At 33.3% G+C, this 14,733-nt stretch overlaps 1 protein-coding gene across 1 annotated transcript in view; it reads right to left on the bottom strand.

The window, feature by feature from the left end:
• LOC146745495 (uncharacterized) overlaps window positions 1-14,733 on the bottom strand; it is a 36,579-nt gene that overhangs the window by 5,027 nt on the left and 16,819 nt on the right. The window contains exons 13-19 of the mRNA XM_085498716.1: window positions 14,359-14,565; window positions 14,131-14,248; window positions 13,862-13,964; window positions 13,566-13,728; window positions 12,623-12,767; window positions 10,890-11,055; window positions 10,124-10,314 (exon numbers count right to left, since the gene is read on the bottom strand). Coding sequence (XP_085354842.1) covers window positions 10,124-10,314; window positions 10,890-11,055; window positions 12,623-12,767; window positions 13,566-13,728; window positions 13,862-13,964; window positions 14,131-14,248; window positions 14,359-14,565 — 1,093 coding nt within the window. The remainder of the gene's footprint in view (window positions 1-10,123; window positions 10,315-10,889; window positions 11,056-12,622; window positions 12,768-13,565; window positions 13,729-13,861; window positions 13,965-14,130; window positions 14,249-14,358; window positions 14,566-14,733) is intronic.

Raw genomic sequence — 14,733 nt, 5'->3', positions numbered from 1 at the left:
CTGATTTCTCGTTTAATGTTCCGGTATACATCAAATTTGATCAACGCGAGTCTCTGTACATATAATTAATGCATATAATTATTCCGCAACAAAATACCATATTGGTTTAAAGAAACAAAACGTATGTCAGGCCAATTGATATTCCAATCGCAGTTGTTGGTGTTTCACAGTGTTCGTCATTACCGAAATAAATTAGATTTGATTGTAATGAAATGTATATCAATATTATTTTTACATCTAAATTCTTACATGTCTTATTGCCCAATACGATTCAATGGATTTGTTTTGAACAAACATTAATGTTTTGCTATTATAAGACTTGGTGTATTGTGTAAACAGCTACTTGGTGTACTTTGTTTTTTTTTTTCCATTTTATTCCATTTTCAAGAGTACAGTGTGCAGGGTATATATATATATGCACACTGTACTCTTGAAAATGGAATAAAATATATGTATTACTTATTTTATATTATTTATTCAGTATTGTACAGCAATGTTGGTCAGCTTATGTAGAGTTCAGCATAAACCATACATTAATTGTATTTACCTATTTGGAAAGACGTTTCATTTACTTTGTATTATTTTCTAGTTTCTAATCATGTCATTTTTTTGCTTATCATAAATCTTTATTCAATTATACGGTTTTCACGTGTCAACAACGTTCGTGCTAGTGCATTTATGTACATATGATAGCTGCCTTGTCGGTAGTATGTAATTTTAACAATCGCACGCGGACTTAAAATCTAATTTACATATTGAGGTGGATGTGTGACATTGAGCTATTTTACCAGTTATACCGCAGCTGGACATCATTTTTGTTTAACGAAATAATACGAAGGTCAAGGCAATTGTTATTTGAATCGTTTGACACAGTTGTTGGTGTATCACCGTATTTACTTTTGAAGAGGTATGTGGTCTTTTTACCGAAATAAATTAGTTGTGGTTGTACCGAAGTGTATGACAATAGTATTTTTATATCTCTTACTTTTTCTTACTGGGGCGGCTGCGATCTGTTTGTGTTGTGTAGAGGCTGCTACACTTAGAGTTACAACATTGCTGTTTCTGCCAATGATAATCAATAATAAAAGCATTAGCAATCGGTACATACGGTCACCACCGGAAATGTATTGAATAGCAAACCATTAATGAAGAGAATAAATTATAGTTTAATGACTCAAACAACGTAATAATGTTCTATTACACAAACCGAATCTATTGTTTTAAAGAAGAAAAAAACAAACACGTCAGAACCCCTCACTCACAACGCATTGATCTACAGGTACTGTTGCATTCCTGTACCTATAATCTATAATACCTTCCTTTTCGGTCGTTTGCTGTTGCGAAAAAAATATAGTATTGTGTTTTGTGTTTACAAGTGCTGTAGAAAATGTTCCAGAATGGCCGCTTCTTCTATACATATGACAATATCTGGTAACACGATCTAAAGCCTATTTTAATTCTACAAACGTTCCTTCGTGTTTAGAGCCAATCTCCTTTGTTAAGTACAACAACAAATATTTCGTTGGTGTTTGTGAGCTCTCGTTTGAATGTTCAATGAATGTTTTAATTCCTGTTATTTTGGGCCATGTGGACTGTAGGAGAGCACTGGGAAAACTTTCAAACATTTTTAATTACAGCTGATTAAAATTCTTCGATTACAGTGAGAGGTTTTCTATGCAGATCATTGAACGCCAGGATCAAACACCGGAAACGTACACAATGCACTGTGTTACCGGGAAAGAGTGGAATGGGTTCGGCAGATTATTTAAAATGACACAAATTAGCCTATAAAAAGTGCATTTATTTATTATTCTAACAACAGTTTCGAATTACTCATTATAATACTCATAGTAAACCTTATTGATTCGCTCCGACGACTACGGTAAACCATAAATAGTGGATGTTATTTTAATATATATTTTGGATAATTCAACAAAAAGATAAAATAAAATAAAAACATAGAACATCAGCTAGGTATATAATGAGTTGCAGCTTTACGTAAATCAATGCTTCACACATTCCCCTACAGGCAGCACCAGTACCTAACGCCGTTCTCTCGAGTTCAATGGTAGGATGATCTTAGCCACACTATGAAAATATTGTAAATGAAAGTATAAGGGGGTGTGTATTGCTGTCAATATTTACTTTACGTTTACTTCTTCTACTCTTATGTCGATTTCACACATTCCAATGAACATTGAACATTGTAGAAACATTGTAGAAAACAGAATTTATTCATGGCACCAACTGTATGCCGATATCACGTAATAGACTATGTATTAAATATTTCTATAACCAACTGTATGCCGATATCACGTAATAGACTATGTATTTAAATATTTTTATAATCAGCTGTATGCCGATATCACGTAATAGACTATGGATTAAATATTTCTATAACCAACTGTATGCCGACATCACGTAATAGACTGTGTATTAAATATTTCTATAACCAACTGTATGCCGCTATCACGTAACAGACTGTGTATTAAATATTTATATAACCAACTGTATGCCGACATCACGTAATAGACTGTGTATTAAATATTTCTATAACCAACTGTATGCCGATATCACGTAATAGACTGTGCATTAAATATTTCTATAACCAACTGTATGCCGATATCACGTAATAGACTGTGTATTAAATATTTATATAACCAACTGTATGCCGATATCACGTAATAGACTGTGTATTAAATATTTATATAACCAACTGTATGCCGATATCATGTAATAGACTGTGTAATAAATATTTATATAACCAACTGTATGCCGATATCACGTAATAGACTGTGTATTAAATACTTATATAACAACTGTATGCCGACATCACGTAATAGACTGTGTATTCAATATTTATATAACCAACTGTATGCCGATATCACGTAATAGACTGTGTATTAAATATTTATATAACCAACTGTATGCCGACATCACGTAATAGACTGTGTATTAAATATTTATATAACCAACTGTATGCCGATATCACGTAATAGACTGTGTATTAAATATTTCTATAACCAACTGTATGTCAATATCACGTAATAGACTGTGTATTAAATATTTCAATAACCAACTGTATGCCAACATCACGTAATAGAGTGTGTAATAAATATTTCTATAACTAACTGTGTGCCGAAATCACGTAATAGACTGTGCATTAACTATTTATAAACCAACTGTATGCCGATATCACGTAATAGACTGTGTATTAAATATTTATATAACCAACTGTATGCCGATATCACGTAATAGACTGTGTATTAAATATGTATATAACCAACTGTATGCCGACATCACGTAATAGACTGTGTATTAAATATTTATATAACCAACTGTATGCCGATATCACGTAATATACTGTGTATTAAATATTTCTATAACCAACTGTATGCCAATATCACGTAATAGACTGTGTATTAAATATTTCTATAACCAACTGTATGCCAACATCACGTAATAGAGTGTGTAATAAATATTTCTATAACTAACTGTATGCCGACATCACGTAATAGACTGTGTATTAACTATTTATATAACCAACTGTATGCCGATATCACGTAATAGACTGTGTATTAAATATTTATATAACCAACTGTATGCCGATATCACGTAATAGACTGTGTATTAAATATTTATATAACCAACTGTATGCCGATATCACGTAATAGACTGTGTATTAAATATTTATATACCCAACTGTATGCCGACATCACGTAATAGACTGTGTATTAAATATTTATATAACCAACTGTATGCCGATATCACGTAATAGACTGTGTATTAAATATTTATATAACCAACCGTATGCCGATATCACGTAATAGACTGTGTATTAAATATTTATATAACCAACTGTATGCCGATATCACGTAATAGACTGTGTATTAAATATTTATATAACCAACTGTATGCCGATATCACGTAATAGACTGTGTATTAAATATTCATATAACCAACTGTATGCCGATATCACGTAATAGACTGTGTATTAAATATTTCTATAACCGACTGTATGCCGATATCACGTAATAACTATGTAGTACATATTTATATAACCAACTGTATCCCGACATCACGTAATAGACTGTGTATTAAATATTTATATAACCAACTGTATGCCGACATTACGTAATAGACTGTGTATTAAATATTTATATAACCAACTGTATGCCGATATCACGTAATAGACTGTGTAATAAATATTTCTATAACCAACTGTATGCCGATATCACGTAATAGACTGTGTAATAAATAATTATATAACCAACTGTATGCCGACACCGCGTAATAAACTGTGTAATAAATATTTCTATAACCAACTGTATGCCGACATCACGTAATAGACTGTGTATTAAATATTCATATTACCAACTGTGTGCCGATATCACGTAATAGACTGTGTATTAAATATTTCTATAACCAACTGTATGCCAACATCACGTAATATAGTGTGTAATAAATATTTCTATAACTAACTGTATGCCGACATCACGTAATAGACTGTGTATTAACTATTTATATAACCAACTGTATGCCGATATCACGTAATAGACTGTGTATTAAATATTTATATAACCAACTATATGCCGATATCACGTAATAGACTGTGTATTAACTATTTATATAACCAACTGTATGCCGATATCACAGAATAGACTGTGTATTAAATATTTATATAACCAACTGTATGCCGATATCACGTAATAGACTGTGTATTAAATATTTATATAACCAACTGTATGCCGATATCACGTAATAGACTGTGTATTAAATATTCATATAACCAACTGTATGCCGATATCACGTAATAGACTGTGTATTAAATATTTCTATAACCGACTGTATGCCGATATCACGTAATAGACTGTGTATTAAATATTTATATAACAAACTGTATGCCGACATCACGTAATAGACTGTGTATTAAATATTTCTATAACCAACTGTATGCCGACATCACGTAATAGACTGTGTATTAAATGTTTATATAAGCAACTATATGCCGATATCACGTAATAGACTGTGTAATAAGTATTTCTATAACCAACTGTATGCCGATATCACGTAATAGACTGTGTAATAAATAAGTATATAACCAACTGTATGCCGACACCGCGTAATCGACTGTGTAATAAATATTTCTATAACCAACTGTATGCCGACATCACGTAATAGACTGTGTATTAAATATTCATATTACCAACTGTGTGCCGATATCACGTAATAGACTGTGTATTAAATATTTCTATAACCAACTGTATGCCAACATCACGTAATATAGTGTGTAATAAATATTTCTATAACTAACTGTATGCCGACATCACGTAATAGACTGCGTATTAAATATTTATATAACCAACTGTCTGCCGACATCACGTAATAGACTGTGTATTAAATATTTATATAACCAACTGTATGCCGACATCACGTAATAGACTGTGTATTCAATATTTGTATAACCAACTGTATGCCGACATCACGTAATAGACTGTGTATTAAATATTTATATAACCAACTGTATGCCGACATCACGTAATATACTGTGTATTAAATATTTATATAACCAACTGTATGCCGATATCACGTAATAGACTGTGTATTAAATATTTATATAACCAACTGTATGCCGATATCACGTAATAGACTGTGTATTAAATATTCATATAACCAACTGTATGCCGATATCACGTAATAGACTGTGTATTAAATATTTCTATAACCGACTGTATGCCTATATCACGTAATATACTGTGTATTAAATATTTATATAACAAACTGTATGCCGACATCACGTAATAGACTGTGTATTAAATATTTCTATAACCAACTGTATGCCGACATCACGTAATAGATTATGTAGTACATATTTATATAACCAACTGTATGCCGACATCACGTAATAGACTGTGTATTAAATATTTATATAACCAACTGTATGCCGATATCACGTAATAGACTGTGTAATAAATATTTCTATAACCAACTGTATGCCGATATCACGTAATAGACTGTGTAATAAATAATTATATAACCAACTGTATGCCGACACCGCGTAATAGACTGTGTAATAAATATTTCTATAACCAACTGTATGCCGACATCACGTAATTGACTGTGTATTAAATATTCATATTACCAACTGTGTGCCGATATCACGTAATAGACTGTGTATTAAATATTTCTATAACCAACTGTATGCCAACATCACGTAATATAGTGTGTAATAAATATTTCTATAACTAACTGTATGCCGACATCACGTAATAGACTGTGTATTAACTAATTATATAACCAACTGTATGCCGATATCACGTAATAGACTGTGTATTAAATATTTATATAACCAACTGTATGCCGATATCACGTAATAGACTGTGTATTAACTATTTATATAACCAACTGTATGCCGATATCACGTAATAGACTGTGTATTAAATATTTATATAACCAAGTGTATGCCGATATCACGTAATAGACTGTGTATTAAATATTTATATAACCAACTGTATGCCGACATCACGTAATAAACTGTGTATTAAATATTTATATAAAAACCTGTATGCCGATATCACGTAATAGACTGTGTATTAAATATTTATATAACCAACTGTATGCCGATATCACGTAATAGACTGTGTATTAAATATTTCTTTAACCAACTGTATGCCGATATCACGTAATAGACTGTGTATTCAATATTTCTATAACCAACTGTATGCCGACATCACGTAATAGACTGTGTATTAAATATTTATATAACCAACTGCATGCCGACATCACGTAATAGACTGTGTAATAAATATTTATATAACCAGCTGTATGCCGATATCACGTAATAGACTATATACTATCTCATAATTACAGAACACACTTAAACATGGTGGGCTTCAATGCTTGTTGAATAATGTCGATCTGGCAATATGGCAAGAATGTGATTTGAAATCAATAGCAATATAGAAACAGTATAACTGAGCCTATTGAAACATAATAACAACATTCGAATCACTTACTTAGTATGTTCAGTGCAGCAAATTCAAATATTCAAACAGAATTCACAGTGTCACACAATGAGCAATGGGTGCAACTATTTCAAGATTATATATACGTACACCTGGTAAAGATCTATTTGAAGGGAAAGTGACTTAGATATTAGAAATCAAAGTACTCGCAATCAAACAACAAATATCCACACTACAAACCAAACATCACAACGTACTTCATTGCAGAACTATTGAGGTTGACTGTCCCATAGTTTCGTATATTGTAGGATTGTGACAGTGTCAAAAACCAAATGAACACGAAAATGCGGCCATTGAGAACATGATTCATTGCGAGCCGCTGCAACACACTGATCCCCTTCCCTTCCTCCCTGTCAGAGTATTAGAATGAAACATATGATCAATAAAAACAACGGTATAATATTGAGGGCGCCGTACACAACATGGAGATTCTATTGTCAGGAACAGAACAGATATATAATTTAGTGCCAGGCGACTAGTCTCGATAACTAATATCACTTTAACCAGTACTGCCGTTTCTGTTAGTGTACATATTAAGTGTAATTCCTAACCAGATTGGACAACATGGCCGTCAGTTTAGCATATTGTGCCTGACTTTTACTATAACTCAGTACTTTTTGTAATATGTAGAACTCGAGAACATACTATCTAAAATTAATATGACAAATAGTGAGTTCATAGAACGCTGTTTGAAAATCATCATCACATAGAATGTTGCGGTGCAACAGTTATTAGCTGCATTTGTAAACTTATACCTGGATATTGCACAAAATAATAAACTGGCTACACACCTTGCGGCTGAATGTCACAGTCGGGTAACGTGTCCAGGTGGCAATGACTCGGAAGGCCAATTGTTTGGCAGAGTCTTAAAGCGGCGATAGATGTGACTATTGTATTTTATCTCCAATACTTATTTTTAATAAAACATTTCATGTATCATTAGTGCCAATTTGAAACGTCCATCATCATAATTGTTAACTCTGAGAGCATAGCATATACTTTATATACCGATGTTCTACGTTAAATCATTTGGCAATGACAACAATAATAACCGCGGGTTGTGTCTAGGTTTTCAGAGGGCGCAGTCTATTGAAAACCAGTTATGTAAATCTAACCTCGGGATTACGGTACAAAACAAATTAACGGGACTTTGGGCGATTCGTAAAATACGTATTTATCTTCAGAGACTAAGTCTATGCCTTGCGATCTCTTACTGATAATGTTATGTGTGCTTTCCAATAATAGTTTGCAACATACGTTACAATGTCCTACGTTTTTTCACTATGTTACCGATTTCAACGAAATGGTGAGAACTAGAATCTTAGTTTACAGACGCATTTCATGTGTATATATGTAGGGTCAAATTGCAATGGCGTTGTGTCTAATACAATATTTCGGTAAGAATTGATCATCTAAATGTTGTTATATTTAAACAAAAACAATATATAATCACAGCTATTATGTAGCTAATTATTCATATTCATAATTACTACACATTCGCCAATTTCATAATTGATAAAAAATAGCAGAAAAAAAATCATCGTTTCACAAATTTTTCAGTATATGTGTTAAACAGAGGATCCACGTATATTGTGTATGTACACACTGGATGAAACCATATGGACTACCAAGTAGAATACCATATAGAAAACCAAGTAGAACGATTTTCAAGCTGATAACGCAAGATACTGATGTAGTACTAAATAATAACATTCCCCATACGAACCACAAAAAAACGAGACTCTGAAAGCATGTCCATCGACGCGAACGATTTGACGTGCAATCAGGAAAAATGACACATATATACATAAATAAATACAACAAATTTTAACATTTATGACCAAATGAAACATGAGTAAGCAGAACAAATAATTACACCACATGTTCAACTTTATGCTGCAGATATAATACTTTATTTAGATTTATCTAATCAATAAAACATCACAAGTTAACATCACTATTGAGCAAAACATGCAAATAAGGGCTTTCCACTTAAGCAATATAATCAAATCAGATAATTGGTAATAAACTAAAGTAACCTTGGTTGGTTGATATTGGTACATTGAAAATATTTTACATGTCGAAATAATGGCTCGATAGCAATTATTTTGCTCTATGGTAATCATTTCACGAGCTCTACACGTTACAATGATAGTGCAATCAATAACAATTCATTGTCAATGACAGTCGCCATTTGTTAAGTTAGAAATGCTGCGTCACTGCCATGGCGACGGCCATAATGTCGATGATATGTACAGGATTTGACTCCAATAGTTTGAGCGATCTTTTTAATGTTCATGCAATATAAACATATGGGCGCCATGGGAACACATGTAATGATGTTCAATATCACTTATATCACTTGGTTGTAGTTCTATGTGTAAATTAGTGCATGTGATGTACCTGAAACTGCTTGTATAAAAAGTAGCCTAATCGTGCCTTATTTCCGTGATTTTCAGAGTCAACATATTGCCGAAAATAATGTAAATTGTCATAAATGTAGATGGATCTATGCTGCCCAAACAAATTGTTAAAATAAACGCATACCATACTGATAGAGGTGATTAAATAAGACTATAACTATGATAAGAATTTAACTATTAAAAAAGTGTCTTCAATAGCGTTTGTACTCCGGTGCGTCTGTAGAATCCAATCCATTTAAAGTCAAGTTACCAGCAAATAAAGAAGGACTAGCTCTGTGGAGGAGTAGGCCTAGGAAAAAATAAGAACCACATATCGCCGTTAGACGGATCATCATTGCAGCCAAACAAGACAACTGCGCAATTTCCAAAATGTTAAGGGAATATTTAGATCAGAATGTCACGTGACCACATTCTGACCAATCATTGGCAAATAGTATATAGTTAGACAATAGTGGTATTTATATGTTTTACTACTGTAACTGACAGACAATACTTCCTGGAACTATGTACTCCTCTATATATTAAACAATATTATTACGCGTGCGAGTATTCAGACAGGGTCCTACGAAAGTGTTGTGATTCCATTCGTCATCACACTGGTTGCTATATATCATCCAAGAGTGTAATTTGCATTTTGTGTCGCTAGGATATAAAATTGGTTCTAAAATACATTACCTGCAATTGCAGACTGAAATCCAGCATTGTAGTCAATCGCCACTTCATTCGCCCGGTAGTCTTGACGATCATCTGTATAAGAGTCATCAATTAGAGGGCCACCAACAAGGCCTCCCTCTAAGGTCTGAATATTTGGTTCTGTTGCAGTCAAGAAAGCCCAGCCACAACTGTCTGGCTCTGAAGGGCAGGAACTACAGTGATCATATGGAAATATGCCAATGAAAACAGTTATAATAATAAATAATAATAATAATAATAAATAATAATAATAATAATCCTCGTAATAACCCTATTATTATACATCTTTTCCTTCCAAAGGTTACATCACGGGAATGCCGTAATCCAAATAAAAAAAGTTTAGAACAGACTCAGCGAACTTGTTTGTGTGAAGTCCGGTCAAACCTTGGCAGCAGTCATATTTGTTTTTGTTATTAGAGGACGCTTACGCGCGTAATCATTTTATATTTGAAATTCGCATTTCTTTATATGACAGGATGACAATACCCCGTGAAATACCGCGGAATTACGGCACGCTGTAACATATGGCGTTTTGGTGACAGATGTATAATAATAATAATCATTATTTAAAAGCTCATTAATCCTTGATGACATCATGCTCTGTACTGCATTGATCAATAAGCAATATACTGCATTATGCAATATCAAATATAATAACCATTTTAACTTCCAGGAAAGCATTCACTCATTCATGCGATCAATTTACAAATAAAGAAGTCGCCTCGGTTATATGGATCAATTGTGTTACCTGCTTCTATGATGCGGTCTGACGGGGGGATTTACTCCAAAGTTTGTTACGAAGCTTCTTCCCGTGTCTCCAAGCATATAACCAATTTGACTTTCAGCAAACTCTGTGTAGGTTTTTGGTCCAACACCGAGATTATTTGCGAGTAGAGCTAAGAATGCCTGGTTTGCTAAACAAAAATAAACATGTATTTTATGAGCGCACATATACGCAATAGTTGTGAAAAGTGATATGAGCTGATTACTAATTACTGAGCTCAAACTTTTGTGGGACTAAATGGGTAACGCACGACATGTATTTATGCTAATATTATGCAAAATAGTTGTCCAAATGTGTCGCAATAGTACTCACGCATGTGACCCCATCTATATATTTAGATTCTCATTGCATAGAATATGACAAAGTTAATCATATCACTTGTTGTATGTTTAGTCGTTTCACATTGCATTCCATTTGTATATATATATATATATATATATATATATATATATATATATATATATATATATATATATATATATATATCAATTGTAGACAATACCAATAACTAAACAATATATATATATATATATCAATTGTAGACATACCAATAACTAAACAATCTCCAGTATGAATGTAATAATATTAGGACATTACGAGGATATCGAACAGTATTCACGAAGACATTACGTCAGCATCGTTTCTTTCCAAAGATACACAATGGGAATGCCGAAATACAAAATGTTTAGAACAGTATCAGCGAACTGCTTTGTGTGGAGTCCGGTCAAATCCTGGTGGCAGCCAGGTTTGTTTTTATTACGGAATATTACGCAAAAACGCTGAACTTTACCCCTGGTTGGACGGGAAAATGTTGACCTAATTGCAATAACCGAGCATATAAATTGATATATGAGCCAGCTCAATTAACCTACAATCTGTATTGGCCTGAATTCAACAATTTCAACATTCGGACGTCAGTACGACCTGGCATTGAAATTGTGATATTCCTATTTACACGAAATAAACGTTTTAAATAGAGTCAAAATTTAACGTTTGTCGTCTTTAATTAAATACAATACGCCCGCGTAAAATTTCAGAAGCAAGTCAAATAAGAAGCACTGACATTCATTCCCAATAGTCTTATATTCAAAGTACAATGGACATATAATAATAGCAGTATGCATGGATATAGTATATTTACACATATACATATAGGACAATGTATACAGTAGAACAGAATTTAATATTGTTGATACAGAGTTTATATTCGTGAACGACCTTTTTCTACCAAACTTGAAATGAAGTCATATTCCTAGACCACATTCAGTACACATAAAGTCATGGCGCGAGTGACAATCCATCATATCATCGGTACGTCTTCAATATGAGTTCACTAGCTGTGGTTACTATTTTGGTTCTCAATAATCATTGCATTCCGCAACCAATTTGGTATGTTATTTTTGACATAAAATATATATTCAGTGGCCAACACAACCCGCCGAAAAACAGCCATTTGCTGTGATAATAAAATCCATTTGCCTAATTCCTGTAGTTCTTCGGTGAGTAAAATGCTCTAAAACAATCGATCATAACCAGACAGCAACGACCAAAACACGCGCAACTAGAACAATGTTTAGCACAAATATCTCACGTGCAAATTTACTGGGTTCGCATTATGTGTATCACAGTCACAATGGCACAGCGTGGTCACGAAACAGTATATTAAACATGGGTGCTATACTTCATCTGATACTTACCTGCCATTCTGAGTGGTGCCCAATTATCGCCATGAGCTAAACCTAATGGTGTGTAATCAACTTCATGACCAGGTAACCAATCGTTCAAGTATGTCTTAAAATCAACCGCATACTCTTTTTCTCCAGTCACATTATACATTAAAAGCTGATATATAGAGATAAGATTATGAAACAATGTTCAATTTTCTGAATGCCATGGTTATAACATTGCATGCTTTCAAATGGTTTTGCGATGAGTTGATGGTATTCGCATGTTTGAATATATTATATTACGAATACGAACACAATGTCGATATTCAAACACTCTTAATTTTAACAATAGTTTACAGTTGGGTATTCATATTCTCTACACACATATATTACGTCACAAACTCTTCAACGTTATTTCGCACATGTTTTAAGCTAACGCAACGTATTAAGAAAGAAGAAAAAAAAAAAGAATAAACAAACATTCAAACGACCAAACTTTAAAAATAACATTAACATATTAGTATTGATTCACAGATTATGGTGTACAGGTATCTCTCTAATAATGCAGGCAATTATTATTTGTTTCGATCCTAGTATTAATAATTAATAATCATAATTAATTATCATGTATCACAGTGTCTTGTGACATTAACACTAATCTAATCATATTCGGCGATGTTATTATTAGTATCAGCTTCCACAACAATTGAAATACGTTACGTATAAAAAATATTATAACGAGAAAACATAAACCCATACAAAAGTATATATTTAATTGCCTGTTATTTCAATAGTGCTCTTCTATTTATTTATTTCTGTTCTAAAAACTGTAGGTACATCTAGGCTTTGATATCATTAAAAATTGGTGATCGGTCAGCCGGATCTAACAAAATATTGCACATTTTGACAGTGACTATTGTGGCTGATAAAAGCCGCATTGTGAATCAGCAGCCACGTACAAAAATAAAAATACCTGAGTTCCGGCTCGAACGTCATTCCAAGCAAACGGTACAAGGGTGTTTTCCAGGCCCCATTGAATATAATGAGCTTCAGCCTTACTCCTGAAGGTTTCATTATTCGACGACTTGTAATACCAAGCTTCGGCCCATACTACCTTGTCTGTGTATCTGGGAAATCTAGACAAGAGACCGGAAATAGAAATGATTATTATTTGAATAATTATTCATAACACACTTATATTATATATATGCCGTGCATTAATCATACTGCATGATGGGAAGCTATAATTTGACAGAAGATAGTACTCACGTATAGTGATCAAGGCATGGCCCTTCGAATAAACCAGGGGTTTCTTCAAACTTCTCGTACACTGATTTCGCTTTTGAAAGTAAATTGTTCGAGTATCGGGTATCTGAATGAGAAGACTTGCATCATCAGGCGACAACAGCCACACATTTACATAGCTTTTTGCGAAATGTAATTCCAGTAATTGGTTGTATTGTATAGTATGCATGTAATGAATAAAGTATACAATAACGATTAACAAATTGTACGCATATATATTTATATATATATACTGTGTACATAGTATTCATGGCGAGCAAGTAGATCATATTTTAAGTAGCGCCCTCCACTGACGAAGCTCTTCTGTGACGTCAAAATGGCGTACACGGTGAAGGTATAGTCAGTTGCCATCTAGAATATAATAAAATATAGTAATAACCAATAATACATAGTAAAATCTCCCCCCCCCCCGCAAAAAAGATATGGCTGATTATATATCAAAGCGATTTGATACGTCTTACGAGGAGTATTACATAAATCTTCCCCAGTCGACGCCATACTTTACCAATTTCTTTGAAAACAATACTCGCTGCTGACAGTGCCGCTGAAGTAAGCATCGCCTCTGATGTAGGGCGATCGTCATTGTAAGACGCATGACAAGCAGGTCTCAACATAGTCATGTCCTCAGGACGTCCCCAGAATTCATGGTCTAGCGTAAAATCTCCGACCTGCAGGAATCATTATAAATAGTTTCAATCATATACATTTAAGTGTTATGTGTTAATATAACTATGTACTTAAATATTTTGGTTTCGCGATTGTCACATACGACTTATTTACCACTTCCGTGTCACTGAGAATGTTCTAGAACCGTACTGTGTCTGGGTGGAATATTC

This window comes from Saccoglossus kowalevskii, chromosome 5 (genome assembly GCF_978046115.1).
Source record: "Saccoglossus kowalevskii chromosome 5, keSacKowa6.1, whole genome shotgun sequence".
Taxonomy (NCBI): Eukaryota; Metazoa; Hemichordata; class Enteropneusta; family Harrimaniidae; genus Saccoglossus; species Saccoglossus kowalevskii.
The sequence above is the reverse complement of the archived record's forward strand: the minus strand, read 5'-3'. Positions and strand labels throughout refer to the sequence as shown.